This window comes from Diabrotica virgifera, chromosome 4 (genome assembly GCF_917563875.1).
Source record: "Diabrotica virgifera virgifera chromosome 4, PGI_DIABVI_V3a".
Taxonomy (NCBI): domain Eukaryota; kingdom Metazoa; phylum Arthropoda; class Insecta; order Coleoptera; family Chrysomelidae; genus Diabrotica; species Diabrotica virgifera.
The window spans coordinates 219,579,705-219,598,352 of record NC_065446.1 but is presented as its reverse complement, the minus strand read 5'-3'; the positions used below and the strand labels follow the sequence as shown (position 1 = coordinate 219,598,352).

Here is an 18,648-nt window from a genome sequence, read left to right as displayed (position 1 = left end):
CGTACACTAGGAACAAAATGGGCCCCAACACTGAACCCTGCGGAACGCCACTGTATACACTAAACATTGAGGAATAACAGTCACCAACGCGTACACAAAATTTACGGTTTATTAAAAATCCTTTAATCCACTCAAGTAAGTTTCCTCTAATACCGTTATGTTCAAGCTTAAATAGTAGTCTCTTGTGAGGAACTCGATCAAAAGCCTTAGCAAAGTCTAAATATATAATATCAACAGGTTGATTACTGTCCAAACAAAGAGACCAGTCATTAACACATGTTAACATATTAGTAACTACCGATCTTCCAGGTACAAAACCGTGCTGGGAAATAGGAATTCTATTATTGTTTAAGAGAAAGTTCATAACCGATTCGCGAATAACTGATTCCATCAATTTAGCCGCAATGGATGTTAGACTAATTGGTCTATAATTGTCAGGATCTAACTTGTCACCTTTTTTATAAATTGGAGTAACACTAGAGATTTTCCAGCCATCAGGTAAAGTGTGTGACAAAAATGAGGTTTTCATTATAAAACTTAACGGATGGATAATCGAGTTTGCACACTTCTTAAATAAAATTGCGGCGAAACCGTCTAATCCGGGAGCGGAAAAGGATTTTAAACACAAAATTTTTTGTTTAAGAATCTCTGGATCAAAGACTATGTCACTAATATCGTAGTTACTTCTTATAGAAACAACACGTAAAGTATTCGGAAGAGCCTCCTCGATTGTAAACACTTCTTGAAATTTTTTGGCAAAAATAGTAGCAACTTCCATTTTCACTGAGGTTGGTTCGCCTGTTTCGGTTTTTAAAATAGGTAACGAAACTTTAGATAAAATAGAATTTCTGACATATTTATAAAAAGGTTTTTTGTTCTTATTTGAGGACAGTTGGTTTTCAAAATTTTGTTTAGATTTAAAAATAGTTGATGTTAAGTTATTAGAAAAAGTTCGATGATTGAGGTAGTCAGCATTCGTTTTACTTCGTAAATACTTTTTCCATAATGACTTTTTAAATTTTATCATTTCAAATATTTCTGCACTTATCCATGGCTTATTAGGATTACATCTACGTTGCACATAATGAGAGTTCGTGCGCATGGATTCATTCAGAAAATTTTCAAAAATTTCCCACTGTTTGTTAACATCCTTACCATTCAACATATCTGCCCAATCTGCAGTAGATACATCTAAGTTTACATGATGATAGTTTATTCTTTTATATGTCATTAGCATATTATTTTGTAATATTTCCGACTTGAGGATCTGTATGGAAGTTGAAATAACTGCGTGGTCCGACTTTCCAATTGGAGATGTAACCGAAATATTAGTTAAAAGATTAACATCAGAGGTTAAAGTAAGATCTGGCTGAGAAGGTTGTTGATTCAGACGAAAACGAGTCGGTTCATTGATTATTTGTTCTAATCCAGAATTTTCTAAGAAATTAATAAAAAGCTGAGATTGAGTATCATGAGGGTGATTGATCAGCGGCCAAGAAATGTTGCTTAGATTGAAATCACCAAAAACAAGTAACGTTTTATGTTTGGCTATGAGCGTTTCCAATTGACTGTATAATTCTTGATCACTTTGAACGGAACTGTAAGCAGGTCTATATATACAAGCTATAGCAAAATTTATTTTTAACTTTTTAGAAGAAAAATTAAGCGTCAACCCTTCATAATGGTGATCAGAGAAGTTTTCACAAACAATGTTAAATTGGCAGAAGTCAGATTCCTTTGCATATATGCAACATCCGCCTCCTATTCTCCCTATGCGGTCTGCTCTAAAAATTTTATACCCAGGTATATTTACCATAGAGTCCAAAATATTTTTGTGCAACCAAGATTCGGATACTAAGAACAGTGAAGGTTTTTCGCATTGCATAAAAGTAATGGTATCTAAAAATTTCGCTTGCAGAGAACAAAGATTAGTATACATAATACGCCATTGATGAAAGCTCGAACTCAGTTTTTTGGTGAAAGATCAATTATACAGGGAATACCTTTCTGATACTTGATTGTGACGTTTTTTTCTCCATTCTCGATGCGTTGATTTAATTTAAGACGCAGGTCTTTTAAGTATTGTTCTTGCATTGGAGTTTTATCGTCATCAATCTTTATGTTTTTGTATTGCGTGTTCAGTAGTTTCCTTTTGTTTTTTTAAAATAATTTTAGCGACTTAATAATTTTAGCGATTTTAGTTGGATTAAATATGAACTACAGCAAAACAAAAGTGATAACAAATCAAGAGGATGAGTTAAAAATCGTAGTTAAACAAAACCAAATAGAGGAAGTGCATGAGTACATATACTTGGGACAAATAATAAAATTGAATAGAGACAACCAAACAGCAGAAATAAAGAGACGAACGAAGTTAGCGTGGGCCTCGTTTGGTAAGCTCAGCTTCATATTGAAGAATAAAAAATACCCTCAATATCTAAAAACGAAAATCTACGACCAATGTATTCTTCCGGTCCTTACATATGGATGTCAAACATGGACGTTCACAAAAGCGAGTATGGACAGAATTGCGAAAACACAAAGAGCAATGGAAAGACAAATGATCAACGTAAGGCTGTCAGATAGAAGAAGGAATTCCTGGGTAAGAAATATCACAAAAATTAAAGATGCTACTTGTCAAAGAGCTACACTAAAATGGAAATTCGTCGGTCATACGATTAGACAAAAAGACGAAAGATGGAATAAAATTATTAGAGTGGAGACCATGGACATATAACGAAATGAGTTGGGTACCACAGATGAGATGGGTAGGTGACCTAAAACACCAAGCAGGCTCAAACTGGATGCACATGGCTCAGGATAGAGAAAGATGGAGGAGCGAAGGGGAGGCCCATGTCCCATATTGGATGTCGCAAGGCTAATGATAGATCGACCCGAAATAGCATTGCAAAAGACACAGTTATTTTGATAAATAATTATATATAAATAGGAAGTGCAAAAAGATGATGTAATGAATTTATTTCTTACGAGTCAACATGAAGTTTATTTGGGTCAAGACAATTGTTAACGTAGTAATTTTAACCTAGTCTGTTCGTTTCTCATTACATAATTTACATACCTTTAACGAGTTAATATAATACTTTGTGAAACCACTGCATTCTATTATCAAATCACTTGCAAAACAGAACGTAAGAACCACAACACATAGCAGTATCTATAACAACACAACTCCACAATCTCATGTTTAGCTTTATGTAGATCACAAACCATGTAGTTCTTGCAAGCAACTTTTTTATGATCATGCTCTTCCCTTGTTTTCTTGTACCTCGCAGATCTTTCTTTTACAAATGTTGAATGGGTTGCATATGTGAGTTCATTTTAAATGAAGTAAAGAAACACAGACTTACTCACAATCAAATGATTGTGAGTAAGTCTATGTTTCTTTACTTCTTTCTTTTACATCTCTCATATCTTTGTGTTGAACCAGATTCTGAGGTTTTTCTTTCTGGACCTTGCTTTCCAAATATTTTTCCTTGCAGGATGGCTTGTAGAAGGGCATATCTGGATTCATTTCGCATAATAGGTCATACTGCAACTTTCGAGATTTGATGGTAGTCAGTACCTCTCGGGTTGCTACCATATAGTCAACATGTGATCAAGTCAATTTCGAGCTCAATGGTACCTAGAGCATAATACATTGGATATTTTTGACATCCATGTTTAAGTTCACATTATTCATCTATGTTCCCATGACGGATCAATTGTAAAAAGTTTTTACTCACATATTTTTGTGTTTTGGTGGTTAGCATGTTAGATTCACGTAAGCACTGATGATGATCGGTCATCCGATCCAAAAATTAATTCTGTAATGTAGTAGATTTTAACAAATATGTATACCTTTTATAAGGGATTTTATCGTTTTTGAAATATATGGTATACATAGTGTGACCAACTTCAATTCAGTCGAATTCGGGACAGGGTAGAACAAAATACCTGAAATCCGGGACTTTGCCATGAAAATTGGGCCATTTTTTTAAATATAGAACTTTAATACCATCTTTTTATTGATTATTTAACATTTTTATGTTGACAATATTTTTAATGAGATTATGTTACAATTTGTTTGTCCACAATTTTAGTTTTGGTAGTATGTACTATAATACCACAGGTTTTTTCCAAGAATACGGTCTAACAATGAACATCAAGACGACAAAATTTATGAGAATATCTAAAATGCAAAGAAATGACGAGAATCTCCTCATGAACGGAACCAATGTTGAACGAATAGACCAATATGCATATCTTGGAACAACGATCAACTCCACAAATGATTACTTCCAGGAAATTAAAATTAGAATATAAAAGGCTAGAGCAAATTGGCTAGGTGCTACGTTTTCTCGACTTTGTTTTACGGAATGGAAGCTTGGACCTTGAATGCGGCATCAATGAGAAAACTGGAATCATTTGAGTTGTGGGTGTATAGAAGAAGTCTGAAAATATCATGGACAGAACACGTCACAAACGAAGAGTTCTGAGAAAGATGAATAAAGAACTGGAAGTTTTAAATACAATCAAAACCAGAATTTGAATATCTCGTACATATTACACGTGGAGAGAGATACAACTTGCTCCAACTCATTATGCAGGGAAAGATTCAAGGAAAAAGAAGCGTAGAGAGACGCAGAATATCGTTGCTGTGCAACCTGAGAGAATGGTACAGATGTACATAAAATGAACTTTTCAGAGCAACCGTCTCTAAAGTTCGAATAGCTATGATGATTGCCGACCTCCGTCGCGGAGATGGCACTTGAAGAAGAAGAAGATAATACCACGATATAAAATGCATGGGTTTTGAATGTGGTATTAGTATTACACTCTAGAAATTGTCGACTTTTTTTCGTCCCATCAATTCAATTTGATATGATTTCTTAGAAGAGTAACATTCGAAATTTCAAAATAGAATTTTACCAAAACGTTGAAAATTCAGATGGCCCGGAAGCCTTGTGCGGGACGCCGGGACACGACTTCGTAATTCGGGCCATGTCCCGGATTTTTCGGGCTAGTTAGTCACACTAGGTATAAAGCAAACTACAGGAAAACTTTTTCCTTGTGGATGATTAACATACCCCTTTTTTGTATAATTTTAAAACTATTTTTTTAGGTTTGGGTTCATTTTCTTCGAGTAATAACATGTCACCGTTGGACACGTTCCTTGATTTACTGACAGCTAAGGCAAGCTTGACCGATATAGACTTTGGCCTGTTAATCGAAGCCACTGAAACTTATATTGAAGATGTTTTATAAAATCAGTATTAAAATACTAAATTGCTGTAAATAAATATTTAAGAATTATGTTTTTTTATTTTTCTCATCTACCAGATATGTGACCACACAAACAATGGTCGAGTTTGAAATAGGCCTGGTATTTCTCTCTAAATGCAGGTCCTTCAGTTTTCTCATTTTCCACTTAACAGCTATTCTTTTTGTGTGTTTACTATAGTTTGATTAAGTTTATAGTGAACACGAAATGTTTGAAGGCAATAAAAGCATTAATAATAATCAGTCAAAAATATATTACAAAATTGTAAAATACAAATTTTCTATGTGTTTTTTGTTTATAAAAACAGTGGCGTCTAAGCAATTAAAACCTATTTTTTAAATAGCATTTAATATAATGTTTTAAAACAAGAAGAATCAGGATAAACTTAGGCCATAATAAAAGGAAATACTTCAAAAAACACGTAATAATGAAACAACCTCCACTTAGCGTAGACTCAAAATTTCGCGCCAATGTGTTTTAAATGCATTCAGTTTTTTTTGAATCCTGAAAAAACTAATAAGTATTTTTGAAAAATTTCAACCCAGAGTGAAAGATTATATTATTACCGAAAGCCGAAAGTCTCTTGAATAACCAAAATGTTTCTTTTGAATGAGATATTTGGAATTAAAATCACAATTAATTTTCCCTTTTTTCAGCCCTGTAACTTACTAAAATAAACATTACAGAAGTTTTCAGGGACTTTCAGCCCTCGGTAATAATGCAATCGTTCATTCTGCGTTTAAATTTTTCAAAAATACTTATTTTTCTTATGATTCGAAAAAAATGAATGCATTTAAAACACATTGGCGCGAAATTTTGCGCCTACACCCTTAACCTGATCAAGTGAAAACTATCGTTAGCTACTAAACATAGAATATGGCAAAACTAAAATCCTGTAGTAACTAATATATACAATACAAAAATAAATAAAACCTAAAAGAAAAATCACAAATTTTCAAAATGTTTGTTTCTTTAAAAAAAATTGATAAACCGTCACACAGAGCGACACAATGCGATGATTAAACAAAATGGATCCAGTACTCCGCATACTCTCTATTTAAAACGTTTTACAAATATCCATTTAAACAAGAAGAGATCAAAGTCCTCGATTTGACTCGATGTGGTAGAAGTAACTATAACTCGTTAAAATATTTATCACTGATCTATCAGAAAGTGATATCACTCCCAGAAGTTACAAATAACCCTTTCGTTCACGAATTAAATTTCTTTAAGCTAGAATCTGAAATTTGCAACCGCGAGATTTTTGATATTAGTTTTACATTTTTAAAATGCCCAGTTTGGTCACTACAAGATGTCCTCATTTCAGGACATCGTGAGCCAATAGAGTAAAAATTTTAAATACTGACAAAAAGCAAAAACTAAAGTATTTTATGCAATAAGTAATGTATGGCATCTAATAAAACAATGTTTTTCTTCACTTATACAGAAATGAACATTGTATTTGTCGCATGTCATTCGTGATTGGCCCTTACAGCCAAGGCAATTTACCTAAAAATTAATTTTTCTGTTGACTCACAACGTCCACAAACGAGTACCTGCTTTTCAGAAAATCCGTGGTAGCTATTTTTAAGCAAAACCGCTATTAACAATAGCTTTTTAACAACTACTATTTATGAATACCATACGACACGTTCAATAACAATTGTTCACATTAACGAAAAAACTTTCAAATGAATTGGCGCTGTATACACCAGTCATAAGTAAAAATAAATACCTATAGGTATTTCAACAAATTAAATATTTTGTTCAAAAGCCGTTAGATGGCAGCACAAGTACTCATTGGACGGAATGGGATGTCCATAATCGGGGACAATATGTTACGAGGGTAAAAACAAATGCTACATAAAAAAAGTTATAGAATAGGTTGTCATCAATTGATGACATGGTGAACGAAAGCGTTAAAAAAATAAATATTTACTGGACTATATTCAACCTACTACTAGTCGTCAGTTCTATGTTAGTCCAGAGTAGTGAAGATATGAAAGTACCCTATTGGGACTTTGACCGGTCAGGCATATAACAAGTTTTTTGACTTCTATAAACCTTGATATCCAAAACCTCAATGACTCATGCAGTAGATCAGGTGGACTTTTTAAATTATTAACAACTTAAGGCCAAAATGCACAATTTTAAGAACTTTTTTACCAGTAAAAAGTAAAGAATTTTGAACGAATTTGAAGGTAATTATTTGATAAAGCACGTTTAAAACTTCAAAGTGGCGATTTATGAATGTATTTACTCAACTGTTGCTTAGAAAACTGTACAAAAACCGAATTGTTAATTTTCAATAAATCATTGTCAAAATGGACCTATAGCTTTAATATTTTGTGAAAACTGATTACATATACAGTCCCTGGCCATATTATTAGACGCACTATAAGATGTTATAAAAAAAGTAATTATGAGGTGATACTAAATAGGTTTCTTGTATGTACCAGACACAATGTATATCTATTATTTTGTTGTCCATTTAATTGTCTAGTTTTTATCACAAACTAATCATCATTATTATTGAACAAATATGTATTTATTGACTCTTGAAAAAAACAAAAATAACGACAATTAAATGTTAAATATTTTGTTGAGCCACCTTTAGCCACTATTAGAGCTTTAATTATGCGCGGCATATTATCACTGCAAACCTGTACTACGATACCTGTAAAATTAAAGCTCTAATAGTGGCTAAAGGCGGCTCAACAAAATAACATTTAATTGTCGTTATTTTTGTTTTCCTTCAAGAGTCAATAAATACATATTTTCAATAATAATGTTGTTTTATTTGTGATAAAATATAGACAATTAAATGGACAACCAGACAGCATACATTGTGTCTGGTACATACAAAAAACCTACGTAGTATCGCCTCATAATTAACATTTTTTATAAAATCTACTGTCTAATCTAGTGCGTCTAATAATTTGGCCAGGGACTGTAGTACCTATTAAAAATATGGTTAAAATTTCAGAGTGATTAAGTTTAAAAGTAGTTTGGCTCAATTTGGGCTGTAGTGCCGTAGAAGAACAAGAAGTTTAAAAGTAGTTATGTATTTAATTTGTTTATCCCAAACAACCTTTTTTGTAATAACATAAGTCAAAAAATTAACTAAAATAATTTCACATAATTTCACATGTAGCATAAACAAGTGAAAGTTGAAATTAAAGAAAAAAGTTAGAAAAACCATTTTCAACATTAAAAAACTTGATGGCAAAAAAGATACATTCATAATGTACGATCAGAGTACACACAAACTAAAAATAAAACGTCAAAATCCATCAACAAGAACCAAAGATATAGTTTATAGAGCGAATTTTACATTGCAGAAAACATGGAGGTTTGGATATCGAGTACTATAAACTCAAAAAAATTGTCAGATACCTCGCCGGATTAAAGTCATGGGAATACCTTATTTCTCTGGGCTATTTCAATTTAGCTGCTAATGCTACAAACGAAGATGAATACGTACCAGATAAAGAAAGGAAAAATGAAAGTGACTAACAAAGAGACATAATGGGCAATACTTTTTTGTTAAATTTAATTTTTAATTGTTTTGCTTAAAAGTTTTCATCAATAAGAAACTTTCATTATTTTTTTAATATTTTTATACTTGCAAATTTATATTTAATCGAATGGTTAAATAAATGTATTCAGTATTTAAAAATGTGTAGTGATTATTGTGATAGTGCTAAAAACCACAGTAAAATTAAAACAATTTCCTTAGTATTTTTAAAGATATTTTAAAAATATGTCAGAAATAATAATAATAATGATTTAATTACGCTATTCCCAAAATATCAACCACATAAAATAAATTTTAGGACAGTGACAAAAAGGAATTTTTTTGAACTCAGATTACCAAAAAATTGTTTTTCTGAGATTGGCACTTCTTAAACCAAGCCACAGTTAATAATATATATTTATGTGAAAATTTAGAAAACTAATTTAATTAAACTTTAATTTAAATATACAGCAATCAATTTTTGTCAGTAGCAGTCAAATCTATCAACTGTTATACAATAAATATATCAATTTTTTAACAATAATTCGATTGCTTCACAACAAATTCACTTTAAAATAGTTCGCATATTTTCAAAACATGGAAGTAACAAAAGTTCCATAACACTTCAAGAAACATTTCGGATTCAATAAAACTTACTGTCAGTAGAGGATCCGATATAAGAACGACCTCCCAACGATCTGTCTAATGGATAAAAATTATTTGATATGTAATTTAGTATGTCAAAAATTATAAAAAACTAGAAGTGCCCGATATAATTTTGTCCAGACTATAAATAATTAAAAATTCCTTTTTTTAGAAATTCTATTAAAAAGGTTTTCGGTCCGGGCATAGATCCGGCTTTAGACTTTTTGGATCATTCGAAACAAGAAAGGTTTTTTGTAATTTTTCTCTTGTTGATCGTTTTCGATTTCAATCAATTTAAAACTGAAAAAAGAACGAAAAATTACGATTTTCAAGGCTCAAAAATACAAGTAAAAAATATTATTTTTGTGATCATCAAGTACCTACATTCAAGTTCAAATCTTCTATCAGGTCTCTATAAAAATGTTTTATTCCAAAATATTATATTTTTTAATTGATAATGAAGAAGGTTTCTTATGAGAAGACAGGCGATTGGGCTGCATTAACAACTAAAAACAATGTTTTAAAATAAAATAAACCCAAAATACTTCAAGAACTGATAGAATACGGTTAGAACTTGAATTTATGTCCTTCGTAATTTCAAAAAAAAAAATTATGTTTTTAAGCCTTATAAAATCGTCACAATTCGTTTTTTTTTTTTGTTTTTAATTGTTTATAGCTCGAAAACGGCCAACTTAAGAGAAAAATTGCAAAAGGCATTTTTGGTTTCGAATGATCCAAAAAATCTAAAAAAATATCTGGCCACGCCGAAAAAATTTTAGTAGAATTTATACAAAAAAAGTAATTTTTTAATTAGGTATTTATTAATTAATTATAGTGAGGACAAAATACCCCTTGTTTTTTATAATTATTAGCATATTAAATTATATTTATATCAAGTAATTTTTATCCATTAAGCTGATCTGTGAAGGTCGTTCTTATATCGGATCTTGGACTATTATCTAAATATTTAAAATCCTGAGTATATTAATATATTTAAAACCTAAGATAAAAACTAAATGTTTATCCGTTATTTTTCTGTAGTGCGTAATACACGTCGTCGATACTAACGTTAAGAATAATTTTTTGGTGAATATTATTACATTTTTGATCGGCTAGAATTAACCTAGAGGCGCTTAATCTGCAAACGGCTCTTTGGGCGATTGTAGATGACACCATTTTGAATCCTTCTATAGCTGAGCAAGTCACTAACATTTTATATACATCACAGAAGGTTGTTTCTTCAACCCCAGTCCTCTCCACCTAGAAAAATAAAAAAATTACCAATTAACCGAGTCGTAAAATTATTTTTTGGTTACATTGTAATCTTTTGGACATGTTTGTTAGAAGTTACCTCGATCCTATTAATAATATCTTTAACTTATAACGATACAAAAAATCTTTCAATTTTTTTAATTCAACAAATTAAATACACTATTTTTTCTATTTTGTTAATTTTCTACTTTGGCAACGCTGTTCTGACATAGACATACCTACAACACGGATGTTTGGTCGCCCGGCTTTCCTATATCTTCTATATTCTATACCGTTTTAAATACGTCTCTCTGTTGCTCTCATTAAAAGGCGCATGCTAACGTTAGATTCTTTCCCAATATGTATGTCAAAAATTCATAATCATAATGAAAAAACTATAGACAAAATATTTACCTCGGCTACTATAGACTGCATAATAATCTGCTCCAATTTTGAACAATGTTTTATGGCTAATACTTTCGGTTGCGTAATCATGGCATTTAATGCTTCGTTTACATGTGTCATTGTTACTAGCTGCGATTTCCCTTCAGATTCGGCAATCTCGGCAGCTCTTCTACAAATATCTAAAGCTCTTCGTGCGTCACCGGACACTGATGCTACTTTTCTGTAAAAATAGTAAAACTATTTAGTTGTGTACTATGAAAAGATGGTAATAATAATTAAATGGAGAGATTAAAGGGGATATTTTAAATGAAAGTACGTAACTTCAAGAATACTCTCTGAAAATTTCAGATTGATCGGAGCAAAATTACCGGAAATACAAGTTACATATCCCTACCTTCGACTCACTTTACAGCAGCTTCGCGCAAGCGCGCTTGAGTGTATTGAGAAACGTTTAACAACTGTTCCCCTTCTCTTTTGTAAATTACTCGATTCAAAAACATATTCCGGTGTGCAACACTTAACGATTTGACAGACAAAAAAAGGTTGAAAATAAAAGTCGTCATGACTTTAAACGCGTTTATCGCAAAACAGCTTTTTTCAAAGGCAGTGTACCGGGTGTCCCAACAAAAATGGCTCTCGGCCATATCTCAGGAACCGTTTATACTAGGGCTTTGGGCAAAAATATTTTTATAACAAAAGTTACCTCGATAAAAGCCTGGAGATTATTTTCTTAATTGTAAGTCCAACGCTAGAGGGCGTAATTGAATATCAAAAATTAAAAAAACGAAATTTTACAAAATTTGCCTAATGAAAGGGCACTGGAAATTCGATCATCGTTTTCTTCACAAAATTCTACGCATATTTTATTTCACAAGTTTAAGCCTACCTGTGCAAATAAGAGGTGGGGGTGAGTGGGAACATTGTTATGAAAAAATCGCTTAAGTCCGGTTCTGCTTAATCGATTTTTGCAAACTTGGTCTTGTTGAAAACAGCTCTTTTTCGTCAATGTATTAGTTATAATTTGGAAACAGCCTATTACGTAATATGCCGGCTAGGAGGCGCTCTTTATCTTTTTTTTTTTGAAATCTAGTTTTATTTGGAAAATATTAAATACAAGTATGTATTTTTTTTCTGTAATACAAAATTAGATTAAATTAGCAACAGAATACCGAAAACCGCATGTCGATACCTTTTTTCTATCTCGAGATATCTTAAGAAACGTGTAAATTTTAAACATAACTGTTGCTGTCATATAAGTGGAAATATATAGAAGCAAGTAGTCTGCTATGGAAAAAAAAACAAAGGGACATTATCCAGATGTCACCGTATATAATGAATCAAAACAACAATAAGACAAATAACACTATAAAATATAACAAAAAAGAGGGTGTGTACTTTGTACGCGCGTAAGAAGTTATACTTATATTATTATGATTTTAACGAAATAAATATATTTTAAACAGTTTAATATTATTTTTATTTAAATATTACACTAATTTTAATACTGAACATAATACCAATACTTAAAAATAGCGTTAATATGAAATTTTTTATGAATTGTTGCCTCCCCGCATTTGCTTTTCTCTCGATGAATCGTAGAAAATGTAAAAACGTCAGATTTTCTACACAAATTTTTAATTTTTATTTCATTATATTTTAATACTAATTATAGGTCTGGATCCCGCGTATGAAAAAAAAGTTGATTAATAGCAAGCTGAAAATTTGTTAATAGCTTAAGGATGTCTAGTCGGACAAACTTTGATATATGGGAACACTGGAACAGGGGAAGTTTTAATTGTGGAACAGGTTAAAAATTTGGAACGGTCAGACCACGAAAACGGCACATGTGTTTTGTCCGACAGAACAGACTTAAACTCTTCGAACAGAGATTAAACTCTCATGCAAAAATCAGACTGCTATTTATCACCAAATGGGTGTTTTAATGAGTGGAACATGTAGAATATGTCAAATGACAGGAATTATGACAGGTGATAAATAGCAGTCTGATTTTTGCATGAGAGTTTAATCTCTGTTAGAAGAGTTTAAGTCTGTTCTGTCGGACAAAATAAATGTGCCGTTTTCGTGGTGTGACCGTTCCAAATTTTTAACCTTTTCCACAGTTAAAATTGCCCCTGTTCCAGTGTTCCCATATATCAAAGTTTATCCGACTAGACACCCTTAAGCTATTAACAAATTTTCAGCTTGCTATTAATCAACTTTTTTTTCATACGCGGGATCCAGACCTATTATCCTATTCCCAACTAAGATATATACAGTACTGTTATTGTCACCGGTAAACTAAGTTAAGGAAGTCAAAGTGGAAACAAGTAGTGTGCTATGGAAAAAAGGAGAATGATTAGAAGCATTAACCATAGAGGTACATATTAACATAGAGGAAGCCTATCTTCCGCGCTTCCTGACGACAAGATCTTATGACTGGTTTGCTGCATCTCTTTCTAACACAGTGTATCGAAAATCTATGATGACATTCAGTGTGAATATAGGCACGGAAGAGGAGGACAACTGTAGCAGCTTTACTATGCGTAAGAGTGAAACAGCACTAATCCAAATAAAAAAGATGGTGTCGTCACTTCGCTCTGAATGACACTCTCTCTATGCTAATATATAACTCTATGGTATTAACTTCAAAAAGCCATCATGTGTCAAATTATGTGTCAAATCAGTAAAACATAAAAATTTGTTCATTGATGGTTTGGTGCGGTTTGTTTCTATTAAATTTTATATAAAATTTATACGGAGTGAAATTCAAGATGATTTTTACAAACGAAGAAGCATTTGACATGATAGCCACATTCTTTGAATGCATGAGAAATGTAACTGTTGCGGCTAGAATATATGTAATGAAATATCCCCAAAGACGTCACCCCAGTAGTAGAGTTTTTCATCGGCTCATTCACCGTTTAAGAACGACGGGAAATGTAAATCTTCCTGTTTATAGAAGACGTGGCAGAGGTCGCTCGGAGGAAAATGCCATAAATGTTTTAGCATATGTGCAATTTAATCCCCATTTAAGTATTAGAGCAATAGCTAGAAACTTAGGAATATGCAGAACCACTGTTCAACGTATTTTGAGAGAAGCCAGGTACAAAGGTATAGATAGTCGTACCTATCTATTATACTATGTCATATTTTTTTTAGATTTCATCCATATCATATAATACTGCATCAAAGTTTGAATGAGAATGATCACGATAGAAGGTTGGATTATTGCAACTGGTTGCTAGGTATGGTATCTGAGGATCCTCAGTTGCTGTCGCGTATTTTGTGGTCAGATGAAGCTACATTTAGAAGTGATGGTACGGTAAACCGTCATAATGCGCATTACTGGTCACAGAATAATCCACGTTGAATGGAAGAGGTACAATATCAAGGTCGGTGGTCGATAAATGTATGGTGTGGTATATTAGATGGTCAGATAATTGGACCCTTTATTTTCGATAATGCTGTTACTGGTGAAGGCTATCTAAATTCCTTAAGGAATGAATTGCCTCTTCTTCTGGAAGATGTACCGCTAGAAGTTCGTAGGTCCATGTTGTTTCAGCACGATGGTTGTCCGGCGCATTTCTTCTATTTTTTTGGCCAGCCAGATCACCAGATTTAACTGTTATAGACTTTTATTTATGGGGACGGACATTGTTTTTGCAACTAGGCCCACTACTCGAGAAAACATGATCAAGAGAATACGTAACGCCATTCAAAGTATTTCGAGAGCAGAAATTGAGACAGCTATTCAATTTACTCTTGAAAGAGTAAATGCTTGCATCGAAAATGATGGGCAGCAATTTAGACATTTAGGTCGTCACTAAGTAGTTGTCTTTATTGTTAACAGAGACAAAAGTGGGTTTACAGTTGTACTGACTTTTTAAATAGTTTTTATATATTTTTGGACTTGGTAATATAGAAAAATAGAATTTGTACTTTGTACGCACGTTAGAAGTTACACTTCTATTAAAATTGGGTAGAAAATCTGACGTTTTTTAGATTTTCTACGATTTTGCGTATTAACGTTATTTTTAATTTTTGGTATTATTTTAAGTATTAAAATTAGTTTAATATTTAAATAAAAATACAATTAAACTGTTTAAAATATATTTATTTCGTTAAAATCATAATAATAGATGTATAATTTTTTTGCATAAAGTACACACTCTTTTTTTGTTATATTTTATAGTGTTATTTGTCTTATTTTGTTTTGATTTATTATATACGGTGACATCTGGAAAATGTTTATTTGTTTTTTCCATAGCCACACTATTTGCTCCTATATATTTCCACTTATATGACAGCAACAGTTATGTTTAAAATTTACACGTTTCTTAAGATATCTGGAGATAGAAAAAAAGGTATCGAGATGCGGTTTTCGGTATTCTGTTGCTAATTTAATCTAATTTTGTATTACAGGAAAAAAATACATACTCGTACTTAATATTTTCCAAATAAAACTAGATTTATAAAATAAAATAAATAGCGCCTCCTAGCCGGCATATTACGTAATAGGCCGTTTCCAAATTATAACTAATACATTGACGAAAAACAGCTGTTTTCAACAAGACCAAGTTTGCAAAAATCGATTAAGCAGAACCGAACTTACAGTGATTTTTTCATAACAATGTTCCCACTCACCTTCACTTCTTATTTGCACAAGTAGACTTTAAACTTGTGAAATAAAATATGCGCAGAATTTTATGAAGAAAACGATGATCGGATTTCCAGTGCCCTTTCATTAGGCCAATTTTGTAAAATTTCGATTTTTTAATTTTTGATATTCAATTACGCCCTCTAGCGGTGGACTTACAATTTTGAAAATAATTTCCAGGCTTTTCTCGAGGCAACTTTTGTTATAATTTTTTTTCCCCAAAGTTGTACTATAAACGGTTCCTGAGATATGGCCGAGAGCCATTCTTATTGGGACACCCGGTACATTGTAACTCAAAAACTACTTGACCGATCCACCTGAAATTCCGTATAGATTTGCTTTAGACATTTCTTGAGATAACTCTGTCGAGATATTTTTTATTTTATGCTTATTTTTTATTTAACAATAATAAATATGTTGGTTTTCACCCTTTTGTCGAAAAATATCTTTATTTTGACTTCTGAATGATACCAAAATCTCAAAAATCGTTAAAAAGCACAGGAGTTCTGAACAACTACAAACACCTTACCTTGCAACAAATTGTACAGCGTCTGGATTAAAACTATCAGTTCCGAATAACCTTTTCATGACTATTTCTTGCAGTTGTTTAAAAGTATATGCTTGAAATGTTAGCCTGGTCAGTCCTAGACGACTAGTCACTCTATTCATCAATAACCTTTCTGGCAAGTCCATGGTGTTGGCTATTGAAATCACAACTAACTGATTTTTAGCTTTGGTAGGCCAGTCTAGAAGATTGTATACTACGTCTTGTCGTTTGGTGCATAAAATGTCCAACTGAAATTGTTCAAGAACTTTAATGTTAAGAAAATTATATAAAACAATGAGTACATAAATATTAGACACACTAATTAAATTTATCTATCTGATACACCTGATATTTCGCGATTACACCCTATTGGGACCGTGCAAATTCGGAAGAGCGACACCTGGTTTCATAGCTCAGCAACATTTATAGCACTTTAAAGTACATTGACCAATTATATTAGTCCTGGTTACTGTATGGTTACTGATATCTTTGTAACCAGTGAAGGGCTGAAGCAAGGAGGAGGGCTAAGCCCACTATTATTCATTATATTTATGGACGAAATCATCAGAGCCTGTTCAAACACAGCGAAGAAATTAAAAGTAGGGTACAAAAATTTACAATCAACTATTTTCAATGGGAAATAAGCCATAATTTATGATTTACTATGGAATCTCTAGCGCGAGAATTTTACTGCCACCGTTGCATTTGGTTGTCTTTTTAAAGACAGATCTCATGCTACGATTTTTTGTGGCCGATATTCTTGAGTTGAGGTTGATTTCATGTAATCGAATGAACTATCTTTTAGTAAAGTCGTCCCAGGAACGAAACTCATCAATATTCGCAATATCATTTTAAAGTCTTCTACTTTAAAATGTATAATACATGCCTGAATTTCCGATATAAATGAGTCAGATTAAATAAATTATTAGAAAAATTTTTTGCTAAGCAACAACATTTTTGTTTAATCTAGTATTATTTTGTATTTTGAAAACGACACCCGACTTGGGCGTCGAAACGTTAATAAAATCATGTTTTTGGTAAAATTGTGGCTTATTTCCCATTGAAAATAGTTGATTATAAAAATGCCACAAGAAAATAGCTTTAGAACAACATTAAAAATTTACAAATGGTGAGGATTTCGGAAGGAGCATTCGCGGACGATGTGATGGTAGTTGCAGAAAGTGAACAAGACCTCCAAAGTAATATGGAAATCTGGAATGAAGCACTAAAAAGATATGGAATGATTTTGAATAAAGAGAAGGCCACAGTAATGAAGATAGGAGACAATAAAAAAATGAGCATTTCAATTGAGGGAAGAAAATTAGAACAAGTCAACATGTTTGAGTATTTGGGCACTAAGATAGAGGATACAGGAGATGAAGAAATGGAAGTAATTCAAGAATAGAAAAAGCTATGGAAACGTACTATCTAATGAACAGGGGTTTAATGGGAAAAAGAGAAATTTCACGAAAAACCAAGATGAATGTATACAAGACGATATTCAGACCAATCCTCACTTTCGGTTGCGAATCGTGGGTATTAACAAATAGGCAGAAAAGTAAATTACAGGCCACCGAAATGAAATACTTCATAAGAGTGAGAGGAGTCACGAGAAGAGACAAAATTAGAAATAATGTAATAAGGGAAGAGCTAAACATCCAACCCTTGATCTCATTTATCGAAGAGAAACAGCTAAGTTGGTGGGGACATCTGCAACGTATGGAAGACCAACGACAGGTTAGAAGAGTACGGGAAGCCAAAACATGGAAGAAGGCAAAGAGAGGAAGACCTAAAAGACCTCGGACAAAACAGTTGGGGAACTGCTGGTAAGAAGAGGAACCACTTGGAATGAAGCAAGAAGAATGGCGAAAATCTGTATACCAGTAAGGGTAAACTGACTGCCACACACCATTAGATGGTATAAGTGGCTCCTGATTATATATACTGGATAATTGTCAAGGCCATAGCCCAAAAGAGAATAAGAAGAAAAAGTAAGATTGAGGTTGTTATTAAAAAGTAAACATTGTACTACAAGCAAATTACCATTGATTAAATTCACTTTAATAATTGCATATCATATCAATATTGTTGAGCAACATATAATTTTTACAATTTATAACACATCATTTGCGAAATCCCATGTTCTTCAATGACAGTAGGTATAAAATATACGTCAATTTGACAATTTTAATTAACCATATGAATTTAAGAACTATATGTTAAGAAAGTTGCAAGACTCTCGTATCCCCTCCAAGTACTTGCACTCAGCGAATATGCCGGTACAGCTCCAAAGCTATAATTTGTTTCTACAATAACCGCCACGATACTAGATAAACGGCTACAAT

The 18,648-nt window shown here is 32.4% G+C and overlaps 2 protein-coding genes across 3 annotated transcripts in view; one reads left to right on the top strand and one right to left on the bottom strand.

Moving 5' to 3' along the window:
- Window positions 1-5,313, top strand: part of LOC114326805 (protein pigeon) — a 76,553-nt gene extending 71,240 nt beyond the window's left edge. Inside the window, exon 12 of the mRNA XM_050648676.1 lies at window positions 5,123-5,313. Coding sequence (XP_050504633.1) covers window positions 5,123-5,265 — 143 coding nt within the window. The 3' untranslated portion in view covers window positions 5,266-5,313. The remainder of the gene's footprint in view (window positions 1-5,122) is intronic.
- A 204-nt stretch (window positions 5,314-5,517) lies between these two features.
- Window positions 5,518-18,648, bottom strand: part of LOC114326804 (origin recognition complex subunit 1) — an 86,901-nt gene continuing 73,770 nt past the window's right edge. For both annotated transcript variants that reach the window (XM_028275252.2, XM_028275253.2), the window contains 3 exons: window positions 16,286-16,551; window positions 11,109-11,319; window positions 5,518-10,703 (listed from right to left, as the gene is read on the bottom strand). In XM_028275252.2, coding sequence (XP_028131053.2) covers window positions 10,464-10,703; window positions 11,109-11,319; window positions 16,286-16,551 — 717 coding nt within the window. In that variant the 3' untranslated portion in view covers window positions 5,518-10,463. The remainder of the gene's footprint in view (window positions 10,704-11,108; window positions 11,320-16,285; window positions 16,552-18,648) is intronic.